Raw genomic sequence first — 27567 nt, 5'->3', positions numbered from 1 at the left:
GGTAAACGGTATGGACAAAAATGTTGAGAAATAAGACTTGGAAGTTTGAATATTCGACCCAAAGGTTATGCAAGTTTATTGAATATTGTCTATGAATTTTTTTCTAAACTATCCTATGAGAAGAGGGAGTATTTGACCTTAATATTGATTATGAAATAATAGAGGGCCACTTATCAATTATGATTGAAGAATAACCACAGAAAAAAGTTGTGCGGTAAAAATGGTCAATGACATTTTAATAAACACTGAAACAAAACGTAACAAAGCGCCATACACAGAATATTTATGACACACACAAAAAGCCAATGCAATTTTTTTTTCAGCACTTATTTACAATATACGGACGGTATGTACACAATGTTGCTCGAAGCACAAATAACAAAATACTTTCCCATACTTCAGTTCTCCTCTTCTGCCTTCACCTGTCCTTCTTTTTACCAGTTCACGGGCGAATGGGTGGAGTACATACAGATATTTACAAGGACAACAACCCACTAACGTACAAAGATAGATATATTTGCTGCTGCTCAGCCCAACACAGCATTCAATGTCAATAACAACAACCTTTGTTCCCTTGTGAAGAACCTTTTCCATCTGGTTTAGAGTTGAGCTCTTTCCAGAGAAAGACCACTTTAAGATTGTTTGTTATATACCCATTAAATAGAAAAACATTTATGTGTTGATGTCTACATGGCTCTTTTGATTGGTGAACGTGTATATTCCGACCTTAAAGAATCGATGCACTCTGGTAGGCTACACGATGACAAAATGAAAAGCTCACCATCTATAATAAGTAAAGACAGACAGAATGTTGAATATTTTCTCCTAAGTCTTCACTTCCTTGCTGTAATAGTTCATTGATATCAATTGTTTTATGCAACAAAAGGTCAGAAGAGAAATTCTTCCCCATTCAATGCTACCATGTTTAAAATTGTGCAAAATCAGCGAGTCGTCCTAATCAATGCCATCTTTGATTAATACTTAATCATTAATTGACGAGCACAGTACTTTAGGTCTCCATTACCCCCCAAAATCTTTATTGCCAAACATGCCTGAAGTCTGGCTAATGTACTCTGTGGCTGGAGATTATATAGCATACATTCCTGGGTCAGAATGTCCCAATAATATCTGGTCTCGGTAAGCTTAATCTGTGGAATCCATTCTGGGGAGGAGCACCATAAAAAATAAAAACAGACACCAAGAAACGTTGTTCGAACATTAGGTTTTCATCAACCAGGTTCAACGCTTCAACAGGTCAAAGTTCACAACAATTACTCAAAATCAAGGTCATCCGTATTTTTCCGCTGGCCATTATACAGGAAGTTGGAATATGAAGAGTGAATCCTATTGGCCCTAGTTGCATGCCCTGTTTTGCCTTGCTATATTATTATGGGATACAAACACGCTAGAATCACAGCATCACTCCATACTGGGTTAAGCGCAGGGTGACTTACCAAGTGATTGCGACGTGGGTTGACAGATTCTGTCATGGGAGGCAGCTCAGAGCAAAATTCCACCCATTGAGATAAGATACATGGCTTTGATTTGCTCCGAAACTAAGACCCTGAGGGTGCTATTCTTATTCAAATCATACATGCATGCAGTGATGCATATGCACATACAAACGCGCGCGCACACACACACAGACACACACCCACACACACACAAATGTACCCATAGACAGACAGACACACACACACACTCTTGTATTCGCATGCCCACACAAGGACACATACACACGCACACACACAAACAAACACGCATGATGACAAAAATACTCATCACTGCCAAGCAGCTTTGTGGTCGTTAAGGTTGAAGTGCAACCTTGATTGTACCACAAGGTGGCGCTCCACCATCAGTAATTGAAGCAAAGGTTGGCGTGTCCTCACTCCATCGAATGAAACAAGCTAAAGAAAACCTAAAATCAACCCTGTTTTGAAGTGGATGCTATGCTGATCCACATTATCCAGGGGTACCTACATCCGTAACCTGGGCGCATTTGACGTATCTTTGCAGCAATGGCACCAGAGAGAGATTTAGAGAGTCTTGACCACTCACCGGCACTTTTCTATCTTTGACCTTTCAACCCAGTCCAAGCAGGCCGCAATGCACAGTGCATGTTGGGCGGACAAATAACGATAAAACAACTGAGAGGTAAAAAAAAGAACGACAACAGACTTGACTTCACCATCATCGAGACAACATTTCGGCAACTTTGTAAACCTGTTGGGAAGGGAGGGGGAGGGGGAAGAGTAGGGGGAGGAAGAGGGTTGGTTATGAGTCAAGACAATACAGATAGCTTCTAATGTCCCCAATCAACCCCCATATCCATTTGAGTCCTTTTTTATATGATTGTCTTTAGACTCCTCACCCTTGCGATAAGAAAAAACGAAATGAATCTCAAGCAAAGTCATATTCCATCATACATTTTTTAGATTGTCTTTTGTTTTCTCTTGTAGGCAAACGTTGCCTATTTCTCTCCTTCTCTCTCTCTTGCTCCCTATCTCTCTCTCTCCCTCTCTCTCTCTCTTCTTGTTTCTGAGTGTCTCTCGCCCCGCTCTAGACGATGGAGTCCCAGTCGAAGTCGTCCTGGATATCGTCGGCTGCGGGGAGCCGTCTCATGGTGAAGTGGCCCGGTGGGGGGGGCAGCATGTGCTGCTGCTGGCTCAGTTGACTGTGGAGGCCTGGAGAAAGAAAGAGAGGGGGGGGGGGAGAGACATAGAGACAGAGAGAGAGAGAGGAGAGGGGGAGAGACATAGAGACCCACAGAGAGAGGAGACGAGAGAGAGACATAGTGACAGAGAGAGAGAGAGGAGAGGGGAGAGACATGGAAACGCAGAGAGGAGATGGAGAGAGACAGACAGAGAGAGAGAAAGAGAGAGAGGGGGGAAAGGTGTGAGAGACAGAGAGGGTGAGGGAGAGTGACATGGAGGGACGAAGAGAGTGGAGAGGGAGACGTGGAGAGACAGAGAGAGAGACAGCAGGAGGGAAAGAGAAAGAGAGAAGGGAACGGGAGATGGTTGTTTAATTCAATTGTTGTTATCACATGATTGCATTATTCTTATTTCCAAATTATAAAAATGTAATTGCTAACATTATTATATCACCTGTCTTATGTCCTAGAATCATACATATAATATGGATATAATATATAGATATATATTATATATATATTATATAATATCCACAATCTTACTATATGCATTTCTGCGAGAGAGAGAGAGAGAGAGAGAGAGAGAGAGAGAGAGAGAGAGAGAGAGAGAGAGAGAGAGAGAGAGAGAGAGAGAGAGAGAGAGAGAGAGAGAGAGAGAGACATAGAGAGAGACAGATAGAGGGCAGAACATATGCCAACATGCCTCCCTCCTCCGTGTTCCATGACACCAAGACATCTTCCACGGGGATTAGCCTCCGCTCGTCCGAGCCGTGCCAAACACTACATCCAAGCCCTGATGGGGACTTATGCTTTGAAATCCCTCCCCCGTCTCCCCCACTGGCTGGGGGCTGGTGTGGATCCTAGAGACCCAGACTCACCTGTGCTGGGGGGGCCGGTCTGGGCGAGGTGGGGGAGGTGGGGGTATCCAGGGGGCGTCATCATAGCTGAGATGCTCTGTCTGGAATCCATGTACATGTTTCCTGGAAGGGGGGGGAGGGGGGGGGGGGGGTTGGATGACGGCATCAGAAGAAGTCTGTCTCTAAAACCCTGTCGCTGCTTATCAAGATGACCGCCGACGCATGGATCCATCTGCACTCACGCAGGCTGGAATGATGACATCATCCACGAGAATCACACACTTTGATTGACATGACGAGGGCTGGAGGCGGGCCTGCCGCTCCCTATACGCAGAGTACGCAGAGTGCGTAGGGCAACAAGTACCTGAGGGGGCACCAAAAATTAAGGCTCGCGTAGGGCACCGAAACGGCCAGCAGCGGCCCTGGCTGGAGGCGGGCCTTTAAGATGGCGATGTTTTTTAAAGCGCAGCCGGTGTGTGTGTGGCGTGTGTGTGTGGCAGGTGTGTCATCATGATAATGTTGTCAATTCATTCTATAGGTGTTAGCAAAGATCGTCGTGATTCCTGATGCAGTGTGATGGCTGTCATGTCTGATTACCCAAGCACCACACACGTGTGAGTCTGTCAATAGCCAAGAAGAGATAATGTTTAACAGTGGTAGCAATAGCGATATATCATAGCTCGAGATAATTCAAGATATTATACCACAGTATCATTCAATACTTAGTCCTGATTGGTCAGTAAAGTTTCAATGGTGTGCATTATTACAACTCTGCCTTTAAACAGTTCAGATTCATATCCAGTGGTGTAGTCTATTTTATTGTAGTGGGTATACTGTGATGATTCCCTCCCAGCCTCGTACAAACCCGTCCCACCGGTACATGTACGTGTGTGGCACTTATGGGATGTCGCACCACACTCACCAACGCAGGGGTCTACAACCCGCTGACCTTTAACGATTATCAACAATCATGTAATGCTGAGTAGGTTTATCAGTTTTAATAACAGTATGAACAAATAGAAGACAAAAATGACAAGTTGTGCTTTGTATATCTATAGTAGCAATAGCACATGCTAAACAAGGACAAAATCTACTCAAAATAATTTAATGAACTGTTTACAACCATGGCTATGAGAAGGAGATGACAGGAGACTAATGTTTCACTCTTTCAATTGCTCTAATTTGAGCTCTTACTGTTGTTATCTAACATACCATACAGTAATTGAATTGTGTAAAAGTGTGAAATTACTGCACCTTAAAAATGACCATGAATTAGCTATACTCTCATTTGCATAATGATTAACATTATGAATTTCAATTGTGTATACCAACTGTATGTTGGCTGACATTTACCTAATTTGTTTTCCCTCCACTCTAACCAAGGATGCCTGTTTTTAAATTCCCTAGCCTGACACCCAGTCTGAAAGGCTGACCAGGGGGTTCTCATCTAAAAGTAACAAGGAGATATAAAGTGGGATTAAAACATTGTCTTCTGTTGACTACTTATTATGTGGTTTACACATTAATATGTGAGGACTGGACACACACACACACACACACACACGCACACACGCACACACACGCGAGAAGGAGGGGCTCGGCCCGCCAACTAACGTGCAGAGATGCAGGGGCAGCTTCGCGCTTCGTAACAGAGACAGGGCAGAGCGCGAGCGCGCAGGGGGAATTTTATGAATGTGTGAATGTAGGAGATAACTTCCCCTGCTTAGAGTATTTTATTGCAGTTATACCCAACCGATATTTGCGAAAAATAAACACAGAAGTGAAAGATCTGTCACAAGACGATTGATAGCCGTATCCGTGCATATTTTTAAGTGGGTATACGCAAATCCTGGTACGTTCCTAGTGGGTATACGGCGTATACCTGCGTATCACGTAGACTACACCACTGTTCATATACAACAATAACGGAAAAAATACAACAAATCTACCAGATGTCAACATGCTCAATGTTCCACCGAAGAATATTGCAGTTTCAGCTGATTCAGCAGATTAAAAACCAAAAACGTCACGGATGGAAGTGACTACTATCTTTGAGTTCTGTGGTATCAGTCGTATAAGCAGAACACCCCACTACAGGGCGTCCCGGTGAGGTGTAATCCCTTCCTCTGCAGGGGGTAAGCATCTTCCGTGTGTGCCCTCGGCCACATCGCCCGCCCCAAGGCTCATTACCCCACAATAACGGGACACTCGGCCGCGGTTCATTCCTCACATAACAGGCGCTAGGGCTGCTGGATTATGGAAAAATCATAACCACGATTATTTTGATCTATGTTGAAATCCAGATTATTCAAACTATTATTTTTTTGATGAAAACATGATGGATTTATTAGGCGTTTTTCCCGAAACAAAGAACATTGTAACTGTGCACTTTGACATTTTTCCTTAAAAAAATTACAAAAAATGTTAGGGTTAAAATAGAAAATGTTCAATTAGAAAATAACGTACAAATATGTATCCAGTTGTTCCACATTTTCCACATAAAACATTTAATGAACAAAATAAAAATACTGGATTAAAATATATTGTTTCAACTCGGTTATGTTCATTTGGAGATCGTTTGACCCAAAAAATCTAAATCGCGATCAATATTGGATTAATGGCAGAGCCCTAACAAGCGCCACACGGAGGGGTCCCACTGACCGCTGCTGATGTGCTGGCTGTGCTGCTGAGCCTGGCCCTGAGGGTGGGCCTGGCCGGCCTTGGGGTGCAGGGTGCCCCCGGGCTGGGGCGTGGGGTGCTGGGCCTGAGCGGCGGTGGGGAGGGACCCCGTCTGGGCGGGGATGACCCCGGTGGCGCTGAAGAACTGGTTGATGGAGGAGCAGAGGTCCGCCATCTGGGCGCCTTCCAGAGACCAGTTGTTGAGCGCCGCCTGACGCATGCTCTCCTTCAGGCCTGGCGGGTTCAAAGGTCACACACACGCACGCACGCACGCACGCACGCACACGCGCGCACACACACACACACACACACACACACACACACACACACACACACACACACACACACACACGCACACACACAGTGATTTAGATAGTGGAAGCACCAGCAAAGTTGTGTTGCTGTGTTGGTTTTTTTTGGAAGAGCAGCCTCAGCTTTGCCCCTGAGGTCTGAGCGATGGTTGTGTGTCCCTGACATCGCTGGGGTTTGGCGAGAGTGTTTTGATTGAACAAATGAAGGATATTGTAAAGAACAGCCAAACCGATAGGGCTGCGCCAATCCTTTCACTGCATTCACAAAATATTACCGTACGCACACACAAGGCACACAACATTCAACGAGGAGCAGGCATCAGAGAAAACATTCACCTCTTAAACTTTTTCATCAAAGATGTAGAGCAGAAATAACGACCATGGATTTTGTCAATATTGCGTTTGAAGTTAAACCCAACCTGTCCCCCGTATTAAGTATTCATTTAGCTTCTATCCTCCCATCAGCTAGGCACCAACAATCCTCCCATTTCTCTGCGGGAAGTGCCAATTGGATCAAACTCACTTTGTTCTTCGAGAGAGACAGAGAGCGAGAGAGAGGGAGAGAGAGCGAGAGAGAGAGAGAGAGGAGCATCTCCTTCATGCTGTTTGGAGGGTTGCCAGAAAATGGCGGCAGACAGCTTTACTCCGGTGGGAAGGAGGTCAAGCACCGCGGGACGGCGAGAGAGAGAGAGCGAGAGAGAGCGAGAGAGCGAGAGAGAGAGTGAGAGAGAGACAAAGACTGAGAACACGGGAGAAGTCAGTGAGAGACAGATAGAGAGACAGAAAGCGACAGAGAGCAAGTGTGCAACAGAGACAGACAGAGGGAGAAATACCGTGAGGGAGAAAGTGAGAGAGGGAGGAAGGGAGAGAGAGAGCGAAGAAGAGAGAGAGAGAGAGAGAGAGAACGAGCGAGAGAGGAAGAGAGAGTGAGGAAGAGAGAGTGAGAGAGAGTAAGGGGGGGGACAAGGGGTCTTTTTGCCTCTCATTACACCAGCCGCTCTCATCCATCATGTGTGGATGTTCCTGTCTGTGTGCACCAGCCGTGATAAGAGCCTGTTACCGAGCCCCAGCCTAATTGGATTATTCACATCGCACAAACAAGGGAGGGAGGGGAAACAGAGGGCGAGAGAGAGAGAGGCAGTGAGAGAGAGAGAGAGAGAGAGAGAGAGAGAGAGAGAGAGAGAGAGAGAGAGAGAGAGAGAGAGAGAGAGAGAGAGAGAGAAAGAGAGAGAGATAGATTGTGAGAGCGAGAGAGAGAGCAGAAAAGGACAGAGAGAAGAAGAAAGAGAGCCAAACAATAGCAATAGGAGAGAATATCTCACCATATACCGGATCCGAGTGATTCACACATTTGACGTGCTTTGGCAATGCCAACGTATGTTTCCCATGCCAATAAAGGCCTTGCAATTGAATTGTGATTCTGACTCATAACTCTGAGGTTCTGGGGGCCAAGCGCAGAAGTTTGGCAGATGGAAATCAAAGAATAGTTCGCACATTATTACAATTTTGTTGTTTTAGGAAGAAGAAAATGGTTTGGGTTATAATTCAGGCACAATAAACGGTAAGAGGTTAATGGCTGCCGAACAAACAGACCGGGGCACGTTTCCCTCAGTGACTCCAGTGTCGGGGATAGAAAGGTAAAGCGAACCGAATGCTAATTTATCAGAAGGCAGTATGTTTACCTCATCACTCCGCCTGACCACTGTAGCCTTATGCTTACGTGTCTTGTTACTATGGTAACCAGAGTGGGCAGGCCATTTTGATTACAAGGTTTGGATGGGGGGGTGGGGATGCAAATCCACCTTGTGTTTACCTGATAACTACTGTGTTCGAGCATATCTTTAAGTATCCATTAGTCCCCCGACGACCTAAATCTGTTCGATGGGACATGTGTTGCTCTGGGCATCAAAGCCGTTTCCCAGGAGATGCTGAAGTCAGAACACAGCCATGAACACAGCCATGGGGTTCCTCAGAAGACAAGTTTCTTTGTGTGTGTTCGTTGCCATAGCGATAGTGTGTAGTTCGATGGGCGCTTGGGTGCAGATATTGTGTTTGTGAATGTGTGTGAGTTTGTGTACAAGCATTCATGAAAATGTGTGTGTGTGTGTGTGTGTGTGTGTGTGTGTGTGTGTGTGTGTGTGTGTGTGTGTGTGTGTGTGTGTGTCTGTGTGTGTGTGTGTGTGTGTGTGTGTGTGTGTGGGGGTTACCTTGGAACGGGGAGAGATCGACATCAGACCAGTTGTAACTGGTGGCGATGCGGCAACTTTCCTTTAGCCAATCCAAGTTAGGATACCAGTCAGCTGACATACCTAGGACACACACACACACACACACACACACACACACACACACACGCACACACACACACACACACACACACGCACGCCACACACACACACGCACACACGCACGCACGCACACACACGCACGCACGCACACACAGACAGTTTTAAAACATGAAGTCGTTTTCTCCTTTCAGGTCCAGAAGAGCAGCTGCGACTGTAAATTAGCATTCTAGAGTTAAAACACTAAATACTGCATCTAAAATACATCGTCTCCAACCACAGCAATTAAAAGTGCTCCTCTCCTCTGCTTTACATGTTAGAGGAATGCAGTCCTATGATCTACACGAGGTGGGAAACTTGGTTTAGAACAGATATAAATTGATCAAATCTAATACATTAATTGACACCGTAATCCAGGAGTGTGTTGAAATAAAGACCTTTAGACCAGCATGAAAGCCCCCATTGGATCTGGAAACTATTAACATTATTGTTGCGTCGGTTGAAATGGAGTCTAATCAACTGCGGCTTATGTCGAAGAAATTCTGCAATTGGCCACAAGGTGGCATGTCTCTCCTATAGACAAGGATCCCTATTTAATCGGAGAGAGGGCGAGAGAGACAGAGAGAGACGGAGAGATGCAGAATGCTCATATGGTATCAAAGGCTCCGTGACCTTATTAAGCACAGGAGTGTTCCTTCCTTTCTCCGTCTCATGAGCCCCACGTTGGAGCCTCGTTTATTGGGCTGGTGAACACAGAATCAAGATCTTTGGGATTTTAACTTCCTTGTATGTCTTCCATGATGTAAAACCGACCCAGAAAGCCATTTTGTCACTTATACCTCTAAGTCATAATTTTGATTAAGTAATCATAATCAATCATCATTAAGTAATCATTTTTGAAAAAGCTGATGTATGTGCTTGCCAGTCTTAATCAGCCTTCCACTCTGCTCCAAACTCGTTCTCTTCGTGGCGTCAAAGCTACTCTGACACCGAAAGGGTATGCTAACGCCACGCAGATGTTAAACCCGATGTCGAAACTGACGTGAAACTGGTGTCAGCCCTATTTAGAATTGGATGTGGAACCAGATCGGAAACCTGATGTGAAAACAGATGTGAAACATGATATCAAATCCGACGTCCAACAAGACATGAAACTTAAGGTCCAATCCGACGTGACACCAGATGTAAAAGCAGACGAGAATCAAGACATGGGAAACCGGTTGTGACACCTGATGTGAAACCGGGCGTCGCTGGTCTCACCCGTGCCGGAGAGGGCGTGGAGGGAGAGGGGGGAGGGCTGCTGGGAGTGCTGGCCGGGGTGCGCTGGGTGCGGGCCGTGGGCCGAGTGCGGGGAGAGGTGTGGGAGGTGGTGGGCGTGGTGCGGAGCCTGGCTGTGGCCGTGTGCTTGGTGGTGGTGGTGCTGGTGGTGGTGCTGGTGGTGGGCCCCCCCGCCTCCAGCACCGCCGCCGCCGCCGCCGCCGCCGCCGCCCCCGCCGTTGACCCCCGAGCCGGGGGAGTGCTGGTAGGAGCACACGGTGTGGCTCTGCTGGCCCGGCTCACCGGGCATCCCCATCAGATCTGCCCGAAAACACAACAAACCAATGCATCAATAAACCCGTTTCCCCTCGGGGACGAACACGTCACCGACCGCTCTAACTACCCCCTGATCAAATATCAGCGCAGTTTTGGGCTCCAACAAAAAAACTCCTCTTTGAAGTGAGCCTCGTTTTCTTTTTTTGTTTCTTCAAAGTTATCTCGATTTTTTCCTTTTTGTTGAACCTATTACTGTGACCTCCTCTGAGCCTTTGTTTGATCAGACTTCCTTTCTGTTGTCACAAGCAAATATTCCCTCATCTCCTCAAAGAGACTCACCGTCGCCTGCGGCTACACCCAGTGTTATCCCCTAGCCAACGTCTTAGGGGGGGGGGGGGGGGGGGGGGTAACGCTTTCCCTTGTTAGATGTTCTACTAACTACTAAATCGGTATTCTGTTGTCACATCATCTCAGAACCAATGGGACGTTTGAATTGTATAATCGGTTGGTGTTCTGAGGGTTAGGGGTACAACAGCAGGAAGCGGGGAGCCGGTTTTGGAGACGCAGGGGTCATCGCCCCGCCGTACGCCAAACACTCAGTGGCGCGCATCGCAAAACTCACAGGGTTACGGAACGCGACGGGGGTGAGGTCACGTGACCCGACCGGAGGCTTCAGGAAGCAATTAGCGAGATGCCTCACCAAAAAAAAAAAAAAACACAGCGCTAGGAGAAGAAATCTAATTAGCTCGCTATCGGAGCTCCTCGAAATCTTGGCTCTGCTTCGCTGCATACGTGTTCGTACTGTTGCTGTTCCCCCCACTTCCTCCAAATATCTCTGCCTGCTAATTGCCTTTACTCATTTGACTGAGCGAGCCGTAAACTGTAGATATGTGGAACAATAGATTGTTTGTTTATTAAAGCACAATAAAGGAGGAGAAGGAGGAGGAGGAGGGGGAGGAGGTGGTGGAGGAGGACGAAGAGGCGGCTTGAGTGGTGAAATGCTTTGACTGCAATCCAAACAATGTAACATTTTTGTCTACAGCGACTGCAGTTCGATGTACACTTGACAGTTAATTATGTGGGCGCAGCCTGACAGTGCAGGCTGCTTGGTGTAAACGTACGTGCTTGTTGTTGTTGTTACATGCACAACCTTGTGTCAAGGTTGTGCAGACATCGCTGCACAAGGAACATGTAGCAGCGCGGGCTAGCATGCAGCGCCGTTAGCGCGTTCTCACTAAAAGGCAATCAAGCACGCAGCTCGACGAGCTAGCGCTAGGGCTAACGCGTGCGTCCGTCCCCCCCCCCGTACTGACACGTGCACACTTACACGTGCACACCTTGTTGGAAGAAAGGAAGAGAGCAGAAAGATATTGAAAATCAAGCATGCACAAACACACACACACACACGTTCGCGCGCGCAAACACACACACACACACACACACACACACACACACACACACACACACACACACACACACACACACACCATGCATGGAGAAAGACTGCTCTAAGTCACAGAACACACACACAACACAGATACAAAAACACACAACGACCAACACACACGAACTGCACTCACACACTCACCCATCATACACGCACGCGTGCATGCACACAAACACAAACAAACACACACCTGGCTGGGAGAAGGACTGCTGGAAGACACGCTGGTAGAGGGAACGGAAGGAGGCGCTGAGGTCCTGGAAGTCTGAGAAGCAGAGGGGCTGCTTGTCCCGGGCCTCCCCCGCCGACGGCAGCCCGTACTGGGGGGGCTGCGGAGGGGCAGGGGGCGCGGGCGGAGGCGGCGGGGGGGTGTGCTGCTCCGAGTGGCTACCCACCTGGAGGAGAGAGAGAGGGATGGGGAGGTAGAGAGACATGGAGAGAGAGAGAGACAGAGAGACAGAGAGACAGAGAGACAGAGAGAGAGAGAGAGACGGAGAGACAGAGAGACAGAGAGACAGAGAGAGAGAGAGAGAGAGACAGAGAGACAGAGAGACAGAGAGACAGAGAGAGAGAGAGAGACGGAGAGACAGAGAGACAGAGAGACAGAGAGAGAGAGAGAGAGTTTAGTGACTAAGTAGGGATCGATAGATATGTATGTATAATACACAGAGATAGACAGACATACAGATATATAGACAGACAGACAGTCAGACAGACAGACAGTCAGACACAGACAGTCAGACACAGACAGACACAGACAGACAGACAGACAGACAGACGGACAGACGGACAGACGGACAGACGGACAGACGGACAGACAGACAGACAGACAGACAGACAGACAGACAGACAGACAGACAGACAGACAGACAGACGGACAGACGGACAGACAGATGACAATAATTATAATAATTGATTTTTTAGAAATAGATCGAGAGAGAGAGCTAGACAGAATGAGATGGAGAAGGTAGCACCGCTGAGTGCGTGCGGTACTAACCCGGCATACACAGTACTTTCCACATGACACCCCCAAAACAAAAGATCCAGAACCTCCCACACTCTGTTCCCTCTCCATCATCCCAGTGCAGCTCTGACACCTACCATATATATTCACCACCGAAGAAGAGACACATTACTATGTTCACCGCCAAGGAGGGACCCACTAGCTCTATTTTCACCACCAAAGAAGAACAACTACCTCCATAGCCCCCAAAGAAGAAAGCCAACTACCTCTATTCTGACCACCCAAGAAGAACCAATTCCCTCCTTATTCACCACTGAAGAAGAACGAATATTCACCACCGCAGAAGAACCAACTACCTCCATATTCACCACCTAAGAAGAACCAACAACGTCTATATTCACCAACGAAAAAGAACCAACAACCTTTATATTCGCCACTGAAGAAGAATCAACATTCTCTATATTCACCACCGAAGAAGAACCAACAACCTCTATATTCACCACTGAAGCAGAACCAACTTCCAGACATTCCACAACTGAAGAAGGACCAACAATCTCTATACCTACCAATGAAGAAGACACACATAACTCCCAATCGACCACTAGCTGGGATATTTAAGTCTCTCTGTGTATTAAAGGTCAGCGAAACTCCAATTTACCTTGATTCTGGGATTTTTGTAATTCAGAAAACAAAGTCATTAGTAAAAGACAAAGAAAAGAGGATGGAGCTAATTCCAAAACAAGGGCTTAGCTATGCTGGAAGTTGGGCTACCCTCCAAGCGGAGCTGAAAGCAGATGCCGATGCTCTTGAGAGTGTGCAGTGAACCGATGTATTGGCTGGAGTTAAGTTTGAAATGACACCAAAACTCAGAGAAAAATGGCCACACAGCATGTGAACACACACACACACACACACACACACACACACACACACACACACACACACAGACACACACACACACACACACACACACACACACACACACACACACACACACACACACACACACACACACACACACACAGACACACACACAAAGAAACCTTGTTGAAATCAACAAATGTATTAAATTTGTTATACTGGATTTGAATTAACAATGAGACAAAAAATGGGCTGATCAGCATGAGGAGCTACACCAATGAGCAGCATAGCGACATGCGATCAGCAGAATCCTTCGCCATCCCCGGAACACCAACATACCCATGCCCCATCTCCTCTGATGCTCTGACCCAGAGATACTCTTAGCTAGGCCCAGATGTTGTTTTCAAACAAACTTGTGCAGCACTTAGAGTTGAATAGTTGTCATCGCTCCAAAATTAATATAAATGTAAATACCACGTCATACAATTCAAATGGTGACAAACACTACTTCAAAACTAATATCGGATCAAATAAAAAATTAACAACCGGCAATTTCTGTGTCCTTCCCGACATATTGGAATGCGACCTGTTTGTGTATTGACCAGTGTCACCTGGTCATAGCAATCACCTGGAAATGGGAAAGGTCTGGTCATTTCAGGTCACACTGGTGAGGCGGAGAACGTTGCGGACGCCATAGGCTGGTATGAATGCACTCTGCAGTGAGGGCCGGAGCCGATCACACAGTCTCTCTCTCACCCTACAATGGTACCGGTCATAAATGACCGCGATCGGAAAAATCAATAGCGTGAAAACGTTAGCCACCAGTCATAGCGAACTGGTGTTGGGAACACAACGTTATTCTGTGTTGGACTCCAGCCACGGTGAGTATCAACCTGAACGGGAGGTTTAGAACGATAAAGTAGCACAAATGGAAGAAAAATGAGAAATTTCCATTAAATGGACATTACGTCTTGAAAATCGCATCATCTGTGAATTATAAAGATATTGTTACGGCCGAGGAATGATAATCAGCCCCGCGTCTGAAACTTTACTGAGAGATTAATTATTGGATAGATATTGGCCAGCCCCTAGTGTGCCAACCTAATCTCCTCCGTTAAAAAGTCAATTTATTATCACAAACAAGCAAGATGTGTAACAGCCCCCCCCCCCCGCCCCCCAACACACTCAAACACGTAAAAGCCTGCACATACACACACACACACACACACACAGTGTCCATATGCGACTAATTGATTCAAATAGCCAAAGGACCTTGTTTAGCAGAGGACAAGGAAGTATTTGATCAATTTGAGCAGCCACTGTGTTAACTGGCCAAGTACGTCCCTGTATATCCAGTTGTCTGCCAAGAGTAGACCTACTGCCTCATCCAAGACCCCAGGCACTGGCACACCTCCGTTTCCGTGTGTCTGTGTGTGTATGTGTGTGTGTGCGTTTGTCTGTGCGTGTGTGTATGTGTAAGTTTTTCTGTGTGTGTGCGTGACAGATACTAGGCAAAAATACTTCTGTTTGCCTCTGTTTGTCTTCTATGTATTTATGCTTTCATGCATTGGTCCGGGAATGTGTCTGCTTGTTTGTGTCTGCATGTGCGTGTGTGCGTGCATGTGTGCGTGCATGTGTGTGTGTCTGTGTGTGTCTGTGTCTGTGTCTGTGTCTGTGTCTGTGTGTGTGTGTGTGTGTGTGTGTGTGTGTGTGTGTGTGTGTGTGTGTGTGTGTGCGCGCGCGTTTGCGCACACGTTGAATCCCATTGGTTTGCTTAGATTAAAACATGAAGTAAAGAGAATCTCCCAAACCCACCCAAAAAAAAAAAAACATCAGGTTAGCATAATTTCCGCCTTTCAACGACAGAGCTGTAACCGGTGGTGTCATGTGTGTGTGGTGTTTGTATGACGGAGCGTTACTATAACTCATCACATCACAGCCAACCTCTCCATGCGTTTCATCACAGCCGCAGAGATCTTCTGATGCCATTAAAACACGACGCCTCGTTGATTGAGAGCTTTGTTTGTGAGCCGCAACGCGATGACTCACTGAGATCATATACATACAATGCTCAAACACACAGGAGTGGGGGCCGAGTGCTGAGTGCATTACCACGACCCCGAGTGCTCATCTCAGCCTCTTCCAGGCCAGTGCTGGTAATGAAGGGGGAATTATACATGTGCTATCGTCACAACACCTCTCCCGTTGATTAGTATCGACATAGTCTCACAAATCAGACGTTTAATCAGACGATTACCGTCTGAGGCCTGATGGCAGACGACTTAAACTCTGGTGAATGGGTGTTTAACTTTCTCTCGCTTCATATTAGTTTTGATCAATCCTCTTGCTGGGGGCAGGAATCTGTGAGCATATGATTGACAAACGTGATTGTGTAGGAATACACTTATTGAAATCCCTTTCCCGACGATTCATCCACTCGTGCACATGAGTTTCACCTCGGTGGATTATCTCCGTAACGCGACGGTAAACAATGACTAACTCCGCCCTTTGCAGTTCTTGGTTTCCAACCCCTGAAGTTCTTCGATAAAAGTAGGACTGCTGGATCAGGGATTAGTATAGACCAAATTGATGTTCTATGTATATATATTAGAGCTGTCAAGCGATTAAAATATTTAATTGTGATTAATCGCATTAATGTCATAGTTAACTCACGATTAATCGCAAATTATTTTTCTATGCTAAATATCCCTTGATTTTTTTGTCCCATAATTCTTCTCATTTAAATTCTCTTATCAACATGGTGAAGTGCATCGGCTTGCCTTGTGCAAATGATTTTTTATTGATAACAACATTGGCATATACTGATCAAAACAGGACGATACAAAAAAAGAGCCTATAGTGCAATTAAACGCCTGCTTTGAACAAATGTCATTTGAACATAGCAGTCAGTCTACTGCTTCTTTGTTTTGAGCCAAAGAAAAAAAAAAAAAAAAAGTTTTTTTTTTTTTCAATAAAATAATTGTGTTAATCGCGCGCTAAATTGTTTAACGGCGTTAAAATTGGTTTGCGTTAACGCCGTTAATAACGCGTTTAACTGACAGCTCTAATATATATATATATATATATATATATATATATATATATATATATATATATACAGTTTATTATATATATATATATATATATATATATATATGTTTCCCATATATGCGTTCAGCAGCGGCGGATTGTCAGCGCCACTGCAAAAAAAAGAAATGTATATATATAAATAAAATTGTTTCTGCCAAGTTCAAGGCCCATTTGCACAATGATCTGGCCCAGCAGATACCTTGACTCTGTTGGTTGTTGTGTCATATTTGGAAGCTCAATCTGTAAATTTTCCCCAAAAAATCTCACCAGAAGTAATCATTTAACCATAGGCGTCAGTTCCACTGGGGACACTGGGGACGCGTCCCCACCATTTTTCGTCAAGATTAATTTTGTACCCAAAACAACAACAACAACTTGAGTTTAATTATTATGGATTATTACACTCGATGGCTCTTGGCTCTTCTCAATGCTGAAGACTGCTCCTCTATACATAACTTGTATCGCCTTCCCAACGTTCAGTTGTCAATTATTTTTGTTTATTACACGGCTCTTCTCAATTCATAAAAGTATGAATAGACCTGCCTCCAAGGCTCTGGTTCCATCGGTCAAATGTCTACGGGATAACATGTTTTTTTTAATGATCGTACATAACAAGCTCTCCAGGTGACGAAGAAGTAAATGCTGCTCACGTTTTGAACTACACACTTTTTCCATCTAGATTCCACTTGGGTTTCGGATTGTCGGTGCCGTAAGTCGTAAACGTTTATAAATGTTACTTTAACGGCACCGACAATCCAAAACACATCGCATCACACACATCTAAGCCGTCCAAGAGCCGGGCATATCAAACTGTTTATTGCCCTGCCTCTCGGTGATTAACCCTTACTTATTACACGGCTCTTCTCAATGCCGTGGAATGCTCACGTCCAGCATTTTTGACCGCTGTCAAGGAAAGTGGATTTTTTGCCTCTGATTCACGTCATCTGTATCACTCCGCAGTCCGGTAACTTATCAACCCCAGCGTATTCGGTTGCTAAGCGACGTCAACGACTTTGGTGAACTATTTCTCTGCTGATCAACGCTACGAATGATAACAAATACATTGTAAAATTGACACACTGTGAAGTTATTTTTTCGTTTTGGCAAGTAGCCAATACTAATAATAACAATACTCTTTGGCTGGGATGCAATGATGAGGCATCAGACAATCAAGTCATTTTACCCTGAATACATAGGTAAAATGCACCAGAGCAGGATGCTAGTACCATGGACAGTATCAGAACGATAACCTGTTGAACTCTGCAGACCACTGCCACATAAATAAAGGTAAGACGCGATATTTATTGCTTACGATTTGCTGGTGCTGTGGCGAGGTCTTTTGTGTTTTTTGCACTCATGTGGTCGGCTGTTTTAATTTTGGATAGAAATTGATAGTCGGTGGAGTCAGTCTCTTGTTGACTCAAAGTGACTTTTGGTCATTCTTGCTTTGCTTGAATTCTGGAATAATTGTGGGGGGGAGTGCATGAGGTTTGAGTCAGAATGCCTGATGTAGGCTAGCTTGGATGGAATGCGTGTTGTGATTGAGAACAGCCAGCTCAATCAGGGGGGCATGCCCCCTGACCCCCCCCTAGCGTTGCTAGGTTACCAACTCACAGAACCACTGCTACAAAAAGTTCTAGGGGAAACACTGTATATATATATATATATATATTTATGTTATACATATAGATATACACATACAGTATATATATATATATATATATATATATATATATATATATATATATATATATATATATATACATACAGTATATATATATATATATATATATATATATATATATATATATATATACTGTATGTATATATATATGGGGGGGAGTGCATGAGGTTTGAGTCAGAATGCCTGATGTAGGCTAGCTTGGATGGAATGCGTGTTGTGATTGAGAACAGCCAGCTCAATCAGGGGGGCATGCCCCCTGACCCCCCACATATATATATATATATATATATATATATATATATATATATATTGGGATAAGCACTGCTATCCCAAGCGTCTTATAATAATATGAGTGCATGTGTGCATGTCTTGAGTCATGATGCTTCCATTGATGTACACACACGGTATTATAATATATATCTGAATTTCCGGAGGATGACATCATCAAACGGATGGTGTGTATGTGATTGCTCAAAATGACACCGGAACACAGTCCTTCTTTACAGATAAATAAATGGAGCCAATGATGAAGCCATTCCTTAACAAGGTTACTGAGAACCTGCCAAGTCTTCCGAACTCATTCACCGTTTCTCAGTTCCTGCTTCGTTCGTAACATCGCTGTGACACGTCGGCCATGTTGTCTCCCTCGTCGACAAAAAGCAAATCCTGCGTAAGGCGGTTACGGCGTGAAGAAACAAGTGCAATTCTGAGAAAACATAGACCATAATCGAGACTTTGGAAATAACTCGTTTTTCGACCGCTTTTTCCCTGACGTTTAGGCACTCCACACGTGCTTAATAAACAAATGAGAATAAAGAAAAAATCCCCTTCGTCTCACGTCTTTGAAGCTAATAGTGGTACAACATCGGCGCTAAGGTCGCCATGTGTTTACATGAAACGCGCTCTTGGCGAAAAGACCCACTTGGGAAGAAAGACGCCAGGAACACGGCCGCGGCTGATTACATCCCCAGGAACGAGAGGGTGCTCATCCCTTATAAATCACCCAGCCCACCACCCTTCATCGGGGGGGGGGAGGGGGAGGCCGGGCATGGACAGCGAGCAGCACCAGAGACCCCAGACCCAATGCTCTGCGTCAATGATCGTCTTTACAATCAGCACACAGACGGTCGCTCTCATGCAGAGGGAGGGGGTGAGAGGGAGGGAGACGGGAGAGAGAGGGAGACAGAGAGAGGGAGACAGAAGGAGGCAGGGCGAGAGAGGGAGACAGAGGGAGGGAGACAGAGGGAGGGAGACAGAGAGAGGGAGGGAGAGAGAGAGAGAGAGGGAGAGAGACAGAGTGAGGGAGGCAGAGGGGGGGAGACAGAGAGAGAGGAGACAGAGAGAGGGAGACAGAGAGAGGGAGACAGGGAGAGAGAGAGAGAGAGAGAGAGAGAGAGAGAGAGAGAGAGAGAGAGAGAGAGAGAGAGAGAGAGAGAGAGAGAGAGAGAGTGAGAGAGAGTGAGAGAGAGAGGAGACAGAGAGAGGAGACAGAGAGAGGAGACAGAGAGAGGAGACAGAGAGAGGGAGACAGAGAGAGAGAGAGAGGGAGGGAGAGAGAGGGAGACAGAGAACCACGTGTGTGTGTGTGAGCGGCCTTACCGAGGGGTACTGGTGGGCGGTGCTGCTGGCCGTGTTGAGGTTGAGGGAGGCCAGGCTCTGGTCTGACAGGCTGGTGCTCAGACTTCCTCCCAGGCTGCCGGGACTCTCGCTGCCCTCCGTGTCCGCATTGTACAACGCTACCTGTGACACACACACACACACACACACACACACACACACACACACACACACACACACACACACACACACACACACACACACACACACACACACACACACACACACATACACACACACACACACACACACATATGAATGGCTTCATGTGGGAGGGTGATACACTTGAACTATACAGCGTTGTTGTTGTTGTTGTTGTTGTTGTCATGTCTTTTTATATTGCTGGATTGCACCACTGTATTATAGCTCGTCTACACCCTATTCTGTGAGCAACTTGAGTTTGTGTGTGTGCATGTTTTTTTTCTATGTGTGTTTGTGTGTGTGTGGGGGGCAGGGGGGGAGCTTTATGTATGGTGGTAAATGTACTCTACACATGGTGGTAAAAGCGAGACTTACAATCAAACACTTCATCAACACTTCATTGTACAACTTTACAACAAGATATATATTTAGCCCGAGGAACTGAATCAAATCAATCCAAAGTGAATCCGGCTCAAATGGGTCCAATTAATTTGACGTGGGAACCATTGATGGACAATTAAATTGGATTTAGAAATGAAAGTCCTGCGAGCGTTTTGCTCCACCCATGCATTCGACACTGAGCTGTGATGATTAATGAATACAGATGGTTCACTCAAAACACCAGGCTTCTACTTCCTGAACCTGGAAGGTCAGCCTGTCACGTCATACAGTTTGACGGCTACTGTACTGTACTGTACTGTACTGTACTGTACTGTACAACAGCCTCACAACAGCAAAGACCTGAAAGGATTCAGCCATACTACAAAAGCTCACACCAACCTAGTGCCTTAAACTTGTAACATATAACCTAACTTGTTGCTTCGCCTCTAACTTCAAACTTCAAACTTGTGCCTTTTAACCATAAACTTATCAACCTCTAACTTGCATCTTTTAACTTCTAACCTAACTTTCAACTTCTAACTTCTAACTCATACCTTGAACTTGTAACTCACACCTAAACTCGTAAATTGTAAACCTCTTGCTTGCGTCTGGTCACTTGATTTAACTCCCGTGTAACACTCCTCCTGCAACTCCTAGCTTGTAAAGCATGTCCCTTGTAAGTCATCCCCCGTAGTGGCACCCATGTCCTACCTTGTTGGTGACGGTGTTGATGGCCAAGCTGGGGGAGCTCCCTCCAGACATGATACAGTCCATCCTCAGAGATTCAGACTCCAGGGTGTAGGGAGTGGACGCCTGTTGGGCAGGGAAAACATCCCATCCAGCCCGTTAAACTCCATTCAGTCAATAAAAAAAAAGATTCCCATTTGAATAGGAGAGCAATACTTGTGTTGCCAAAACAAGTTAGGAGCAAAAACAAAGAGGAAATTAATAAAGCCCTGTTGCATATCCGCAAAAATGTTAATCTTGGTCAAAGTGGTAGAATAGTGGAATAAATCTGTGTACGCCTGCTTTGAGTAACAGTGCGTGTGCACTGCACATCGCAGGAGCTGTAGTCTACCCCAGTACACTTGGAGCAAAGAGTATTTGGACTGAAATCGGTGCCTTGGATGTCATCATATTTAACAGGAGGTTACATAGTACAGCTTCGTCTACAGCTGGATTGTCTCGCCTTGGAAGCCTATGACCTGTCTATCCCTTCTCTGTAGCAAAGGCTGCGCTCACTCACGATCCACCAGTGAGTTCATGCCTTTTTTCAATTCTCCTCAATGTTTGAGAAGGCATTTCAGAAGACGTGTCTCTGTGTCTGGTCGGAGTGAATCTCAGAGCCACTGCTTTCCATTAAGTGTTCAGGAGGCCAGTGACGACGTTAATCGCATTGTGCCCGGACAAACCAGGGGGGAAATGGGATGCACCCTTTGCCTCAGATTCCTGGAAACAAGGGGCAGCTCATTTAATTGTGTTTAATTAGCACACACTTAGAACACGCGGATAAGGACTCGCAGCATGAGTCCGACTAGACGAAGGCAGACGTGTTTTTCATGACTTTCCAGAAAGGTGAGTGAGCAGTCCATCCTTATTTTTTCATTTTTAATAAACATAAAAATGTAGAGTCGGCTCTGCTCGGTGTAAGGGATTCGGGAAGGCTCCGAGGTCGATGGAAGGTTAAACTGACGCAGACTGCTACAGACTGATTTGTTATAATAATAACAAAAAAATGAAGGAAAGTATTTTCACTATTCTCAGGGTTCAAGGTATCTGGGCTGCGTCTCCCAAACTGCTTACAGTAAGAGGATTGGTGGGCAACAATGCAATCTTTAATTTATGATAAACTCCCCGGAGCAGAGAAAGTGTTTTTGTCGCGTTTTCCATGACTAAAGAAGACTTAGCGGGACAATAAGGACGAGGTGAAGATTCAAGGCAGTCTGTGGAAGCTGAGGAACCAGACAGAATACCTCGAGAGTGACGCATACTGAAAGGCGACACAGAAAGGTTGCTGCAGTGACAAACCGCGACATGGGTGAGTGGTATAATCACAGGTTTTATCAGAACATACATGTACATCTATGCATTCTGTATATATTAGTATTCTCGAGTAATGTTAAACTGACGGTATACTTTATTTATATATACCGTTTTGCTTTGCCTACCGTGCACTATTCCAGACCATTTTGCAATATCTAGAATTTATTTATTGTAAATATTACTTATCTTATTTTATTTAATTTTACCAAATACATTTTTTATCCTTTATACATAATGCACCACGGGTCGGTTCTGCTATTTGTCTTGTACATTGGTTGTAATTGACAATAAAGCCGACTTTGACTTTGGTGTCAAATCAGTAAGTCAGTACATTAGTAAAACATTCAGGTTTAATTTCTTTGCCAACTGCCCCAAAGTATTATTTGCATTATTTTCAAATTTTGCTATGTCAGAAAATGAGAGCTGTGAAACATTTGAATAAGAAGAAATCAAGGTTCAAGAATATCTTACATAAATGTATTACCCAATATTCATTTTCTGTCCCAAATGAAACTATCTTTCAGGTTATTTTGTACCCAAACTCTGAGTAGTGACGAGCCGCAACAATTGGCAGCCGTCTCCTTCTCTAATCTTGTTCTTCTTCTTCTCCAGCGTGCGGCGGGCTACACTCTGCCCACCTCCTCCAACAGTTAAGGCTTCCCTAATTGTCCTTAGCCCATGTGACAGCCCCCCGTTCGTCTCCCCGCAACGTCCGTCGGCGGTGGGGGAGGAAGGGGAGGGCCCTTCCGCGTAAGGACGGCGAGATGACAAGGCTCCGAATTAATTAACGTGCGTTAAGAAATAAAGAAATAATGAAAGGGAAAATAATAAAATCGTTGGGGGAGGAAAATACGTCTAAAGGCAGCCCAAGGGGCTTCTTGTGGTAATAAGCTGGAACACACGTCTCTAATCCCACCCTCCTGTCTCCTGGATTCTACCTCTCTTCAAACTCTCTCGCAACCTCTCTCTCTCTCTCTCTCTCTCTCTCTCTCGCAACCTCTCCCTCAGATTCTACCTCTCCTTTTACTCTGTCCCTCTTGTTCTCTAACTCGCTCCCCCTTCAAAACTCTCATTGAGACTCAATCGCTCTTCCTCTTTCTCTCTCTCAATTCTACTTTTCCTTAATACTCTTTCTCTCTCGGCCCCAACCCCACCGCTCTGTAATACTCTCTCTCTCCCAACCTCGTGTTATTGCTCTTTCTCTCTCTCTTTCCCAAATTCTACCATTCCTTCATTCTCTCTCCCGACCCCAACTCTCCAAAATACTCTCTCTATCTCCCTATCTGATTGACACATTCCCCACCTTCTGTTGTTGTTTAGTTTCTCCTTTTTTCATCACCATCCTCCTTCACCTCTCTCTCTATTTCCATCTGTTTCTACCTCGCTCATTCCCTCTCTCTCTCTCCCTCTCCATTTCCATCGGTTTCTACCTCTCTCTCTCTCTCTCTCTCTCTCCCCATTTCCATCTGCCTTTCTCTCTCTTTTTCTCTCTCTCAAGCTCCTGCAGCAGTGCTCTTTGCCCAGGGGGAGAAGCAGAGAGCGGAGGGAATATAATGAATTGAGTTATATATAGTTATTTATAGTAACACACAAAAAAAACATACACACACACACACAGAAATATACGATGAACGGTGGACACACAGGCATTAATATCTGAAGATAGACAAACTGACAGAGAGAGAGAGAGAGAGAGAGAGAGAGAGAGAGAGAGAGAGAGAGAGAGAGAGAGAGAGAGAGAGAGACAGAGAGACAGAGAGACAGAGAGACAGAGAGAGAGAGAGAGAGAGAGAGAGAGAGAGAGAGAGAGAGAGAGAGAGAGAGAGGCCGACCAGAAAGCAGGTGGGCAGACAGACTAGATAGTGATTATTTTAGCCAGACATACGACAAAACAATGAGCAGCAAGCAAAGGCGAAATGGACAACGACTAAATAAATATAGGCTGCAAACCAGATCAAAATGCACTAATGGTCAATCTGAGCAAGACTGAATGCAATCCAACGACCATGAGAGAAGCGCCGATACACGGAGCGGTCCTTCAGAGCATTTATTGGGCACTTTGGAAACGTTTTCAGAACAAGGATGGTGGAATTGGTCTTGTATTCGTCAGTTGGTTGGTTTCCTCCACCTCACCTTTGAATATTACGAGGAATTATCAGTGTTGTGGATATTATTGGGAGAGGGAGAGCGCTTCATCTAAGCATCGACCCTTAATGTAGAGAACAGCACAGCAGCGTTGGCGCTAGGCTTTTACCTTTGTCCAAAACCACCATACAAAGAGTCACAGGACTGTACTGTAGACCCGGCGGTGCCAGAATATTCTAACAGCAAGGCAGATTTTAATATATGCAGTGTACTGCATATGGACGTAGATCTGTTTACCGCTTGTGTTTCTGTTTATCTGTCACACCAATGACACATTTGACACATGTATCCCCTGCTTGCTAGGCACACAACAGATGTAGGCAGGAGGAAGAATATAGCAGGTTCTCACCAGGAAGGAGAATAAAAACAACCCAATCACGCCAGCGTTTAATGATCAATCAAGAATAGCTTAAAACGAATTTAAGACTTATCTAACTCGTGACTGTTGTTGTCATCCAAATACAATCTGGTAATGACATTGTAGCTATTGATTCCAAAACATTCCAGGAAAAGGAAACCGAGAGTTTAGATCAAATACCGAGGACACGGAGATAGAGAGTTTAGATCCAATATGGAGGACACTGAGACAGAGTTAAAATCTAATATGGAGGACACTGAAACAGAGAGTTTAGATCCAATATGGAGGACTCTGAAACAGAGAGTTTAGATCCAATATGGAGGACACTGAAACAGAGAGTTTAGATCCAATATGGAGGACTCTGAAACAGAGAGTTTAGATCCAATATGGAGGACTCTGAAACAGAGAGTTTAGATCCAATATGGACGACACTGAAACAGAGAGTTTAGATCCAATATGGAGGACACTGAAACAGAGAGTTTAGATCCAATATGGAGGACACTGAAACAGAGTTTAGACCCAATATGGAGGACACTGAACAAGAGTTTTTCAGTGTCAAGATCCAATATGGAGGACACCCAGACGGTCGCAGCCTCGCTGCATTCAGCCAGGTGCTATCAGCAGGTCACTGGACGGAGCTAAAGCTGCATACTTGTAATGCAGGGCTGATGTTGCAGCTCTGTCTAGCCAAGAAAACGCCTCCATCACCACACTCGCTCGCACAAAGCAATACATATAGAGATAGGTCCCTCTGATAGGTACTGCTGAGAAACCAATTCTGCCTCTCATCCACTGCCTATACCCTCTTGACAGATGCATTTTTCAATTCTGTTGCTGAGGCCGGTTGATGTGTCGGGGAACGAGACGCGGGCCCCTCAGCACGCGTTCCTGTCAATCAACAGGACTCTTTCAAAAAGAAACGCATCGGACTACAACAATCTGATTAAAACGTCTCGACCCCGAGAAGGAAAAACAACGAAACCCTTTAGAATGTTAAGTGTAACGTTGGTGAGAGAAAGTACGCCCACCATCACCAGACTGACGCCTCTCAGCGATCAGGCCACGTGAAGCACGTCCTAGCATGCTCCTTTTGAACAGACATGGTTACCCTTGTAGCTCTGAAAGGTTCTGATGTGTACGTGTAGCAGTGGACCCCACCAGTTCAAAATTACTATTTGGAGAGGGGAGGTTGTGGTGTATCCAAATTAGATTAAAAACGACTTAAGAAATGAACGGTGGCACGGCCCCAAAGAAATATAGATTTGTCTGAAATGTCCTCGTCATCCCAATTTTCTCAATTATATATTTTGTACAACTTGGAGTTTTTGTCAGTCATTCTTCCCTGGTAAAGTAAGGTATTTCCACAACATTTCATCGAATTGCCCCGTAATGGATTCAAAAGTCTCTCGGCCACGGAGGGTCTGTGGTTGATTTGCTGGTTTGAGCAGCCTCACCTGACCCGAGCCAGACTGATTGGACTCTGGGGCTGGGGCAGGCTGCTCAACTGCATTGAGTAATCAATGTGCACAGGTTTAACCAGCCATCACCACACACACTCAGGGGGAGCTCTCCTGCATGGATCTGTCATCTGTTTTCTTAAACTCTGCAATAAACCAGTTTTAAAGTTCAACACCACCAACCTGTATCCTGGCTTTTGGAGGCGCCCACTAAAAGCCACGTAAAAGATGGCGTGTTTTGCATGTCATTGCCACATCTGCACTCAGGTAGTGAATCAGGTTACTCCCTGGCCTGCTTTCAGGTATAGACTGTTGCTGAGGGGCAGCCGGGCTGCTTACCCTCTCCCCGGACCGCGGCCTCTTCTTGGGCCGGCTGGGCACCGAGTCCTCCTTGGGGTTGTTGTCGATGGCCCAGTAGGATCCCTGCAGACAGAGGGACACATAGGGTTCAACCACCCGAGTGAATTAAAATACTGACCCTCCTCAAGTGCTCATGATGCCCTACTTTCAGGTGGGCTGTGACGTCACCACAGGGAATGCGTGGTGATTTTGTTCATATCATCCCATGGTCATTCTTAATTTCTGCACCACGTATTTAGCCAAGTTAGAGTCTATTGTATTTTTTATAAACTGTAATAATAGTTCCAGTCTGAACGGATTCACAGGTCACACCAACCGCCCCGAGCCCTAGGCCTAGGGCCAAGGAACAAAACCCCCAAACCCTAAGAAAGTAGGAAACACAGATTAGAGATCCATGGGTATGACTAGGAGTGCAATATGCCAGCTATTCAGTTTTATAATGCAACATAGAGCAATACAAAGCAGTTATGAAGGTTACTTATTGAACATTAAATTTGTGTGCAATCATCTCCTCTGGTTCCTCAAGCCTGCTGTGATGCCGCCTCCTTCTCTCCAACGGGAGGAATAGAAATAAAACAAACGTCCAACGCAAAAAAAATAAAACTGAAAACACAGGACTACTTCACATCAGGTAAACTCATGGCATCCGTCTTTATTCCTTTAGCCCGCGTCTGTAGCCAATCGATTCCCACCAGACCAAATTC

General features: G+C 45.4%; 1 protein-coding gene across 1 annotated transcript in view; it reads right to left on the bottom strand.

Annotated features, from left to right (window-relative positions):
- Positions 1 to 210: 210 nt before the first annotated feature.
- LOC115542809 (forkhead box protein J3) overlaps positions 211 to 27567 on the bottom strand; it is a 65264-nt gene continuing 37907 nt past the window's right edge. Inside the window, exons 5-13 of the mRNA XM_030355236.1 lie at positions 26843 to 26926; positions 21212 to 21313; positions 19961 to 20101; positions 11956 to 12157; positions 10046 to 10363; positions 8708 to 8809; positions 6172 to 6423; positions 3532 to 3633; positions 211 to 2684 (exon numbers count right to left, since the gene is read on the bottom strand). Of these exons, the coding sequence (XP_030211096.1) occupies positions 2560 to 2684; positions 3532 to 3633; positions 6172 to 6423; positions 8708 to 8809; positions 10046 to 10363; positions 11956 to 12157; positions 19961 to 20101; positions 21212 to 21313; positions 26843 to 26926 (1428 nt within the window). The 3' untranslated portion in view covers positions 211 to 2559. The remainder of the gene's footprint in view (positions 2685 to 3531; positions 3634 to 6171; positions 6424 to 8707; positions 8810 to 10045; positions 10364 to 11955; positions 12158 to 19960; positions 20102 to 21211; positions 21314 to 26842; positions 26927 to 27567) is intronic.

This window comes from Gadus morhua, chromosome 1 (assembly GCF_902167405.1).
Source record: "Gadus morhua chromosome 1, gadMor3.0, whole genome shotgun sequence".
Taxonomy (NCBI): domain Eukaryota; kingdom Metazoa; phylum Chordata; class Actinopteri; order Gadiformes; family Gadidae; genus Gadus; species Gadus morhua.
This window is presented reverse-complemented; position numbering and strand designations above follow the sequence as displayed.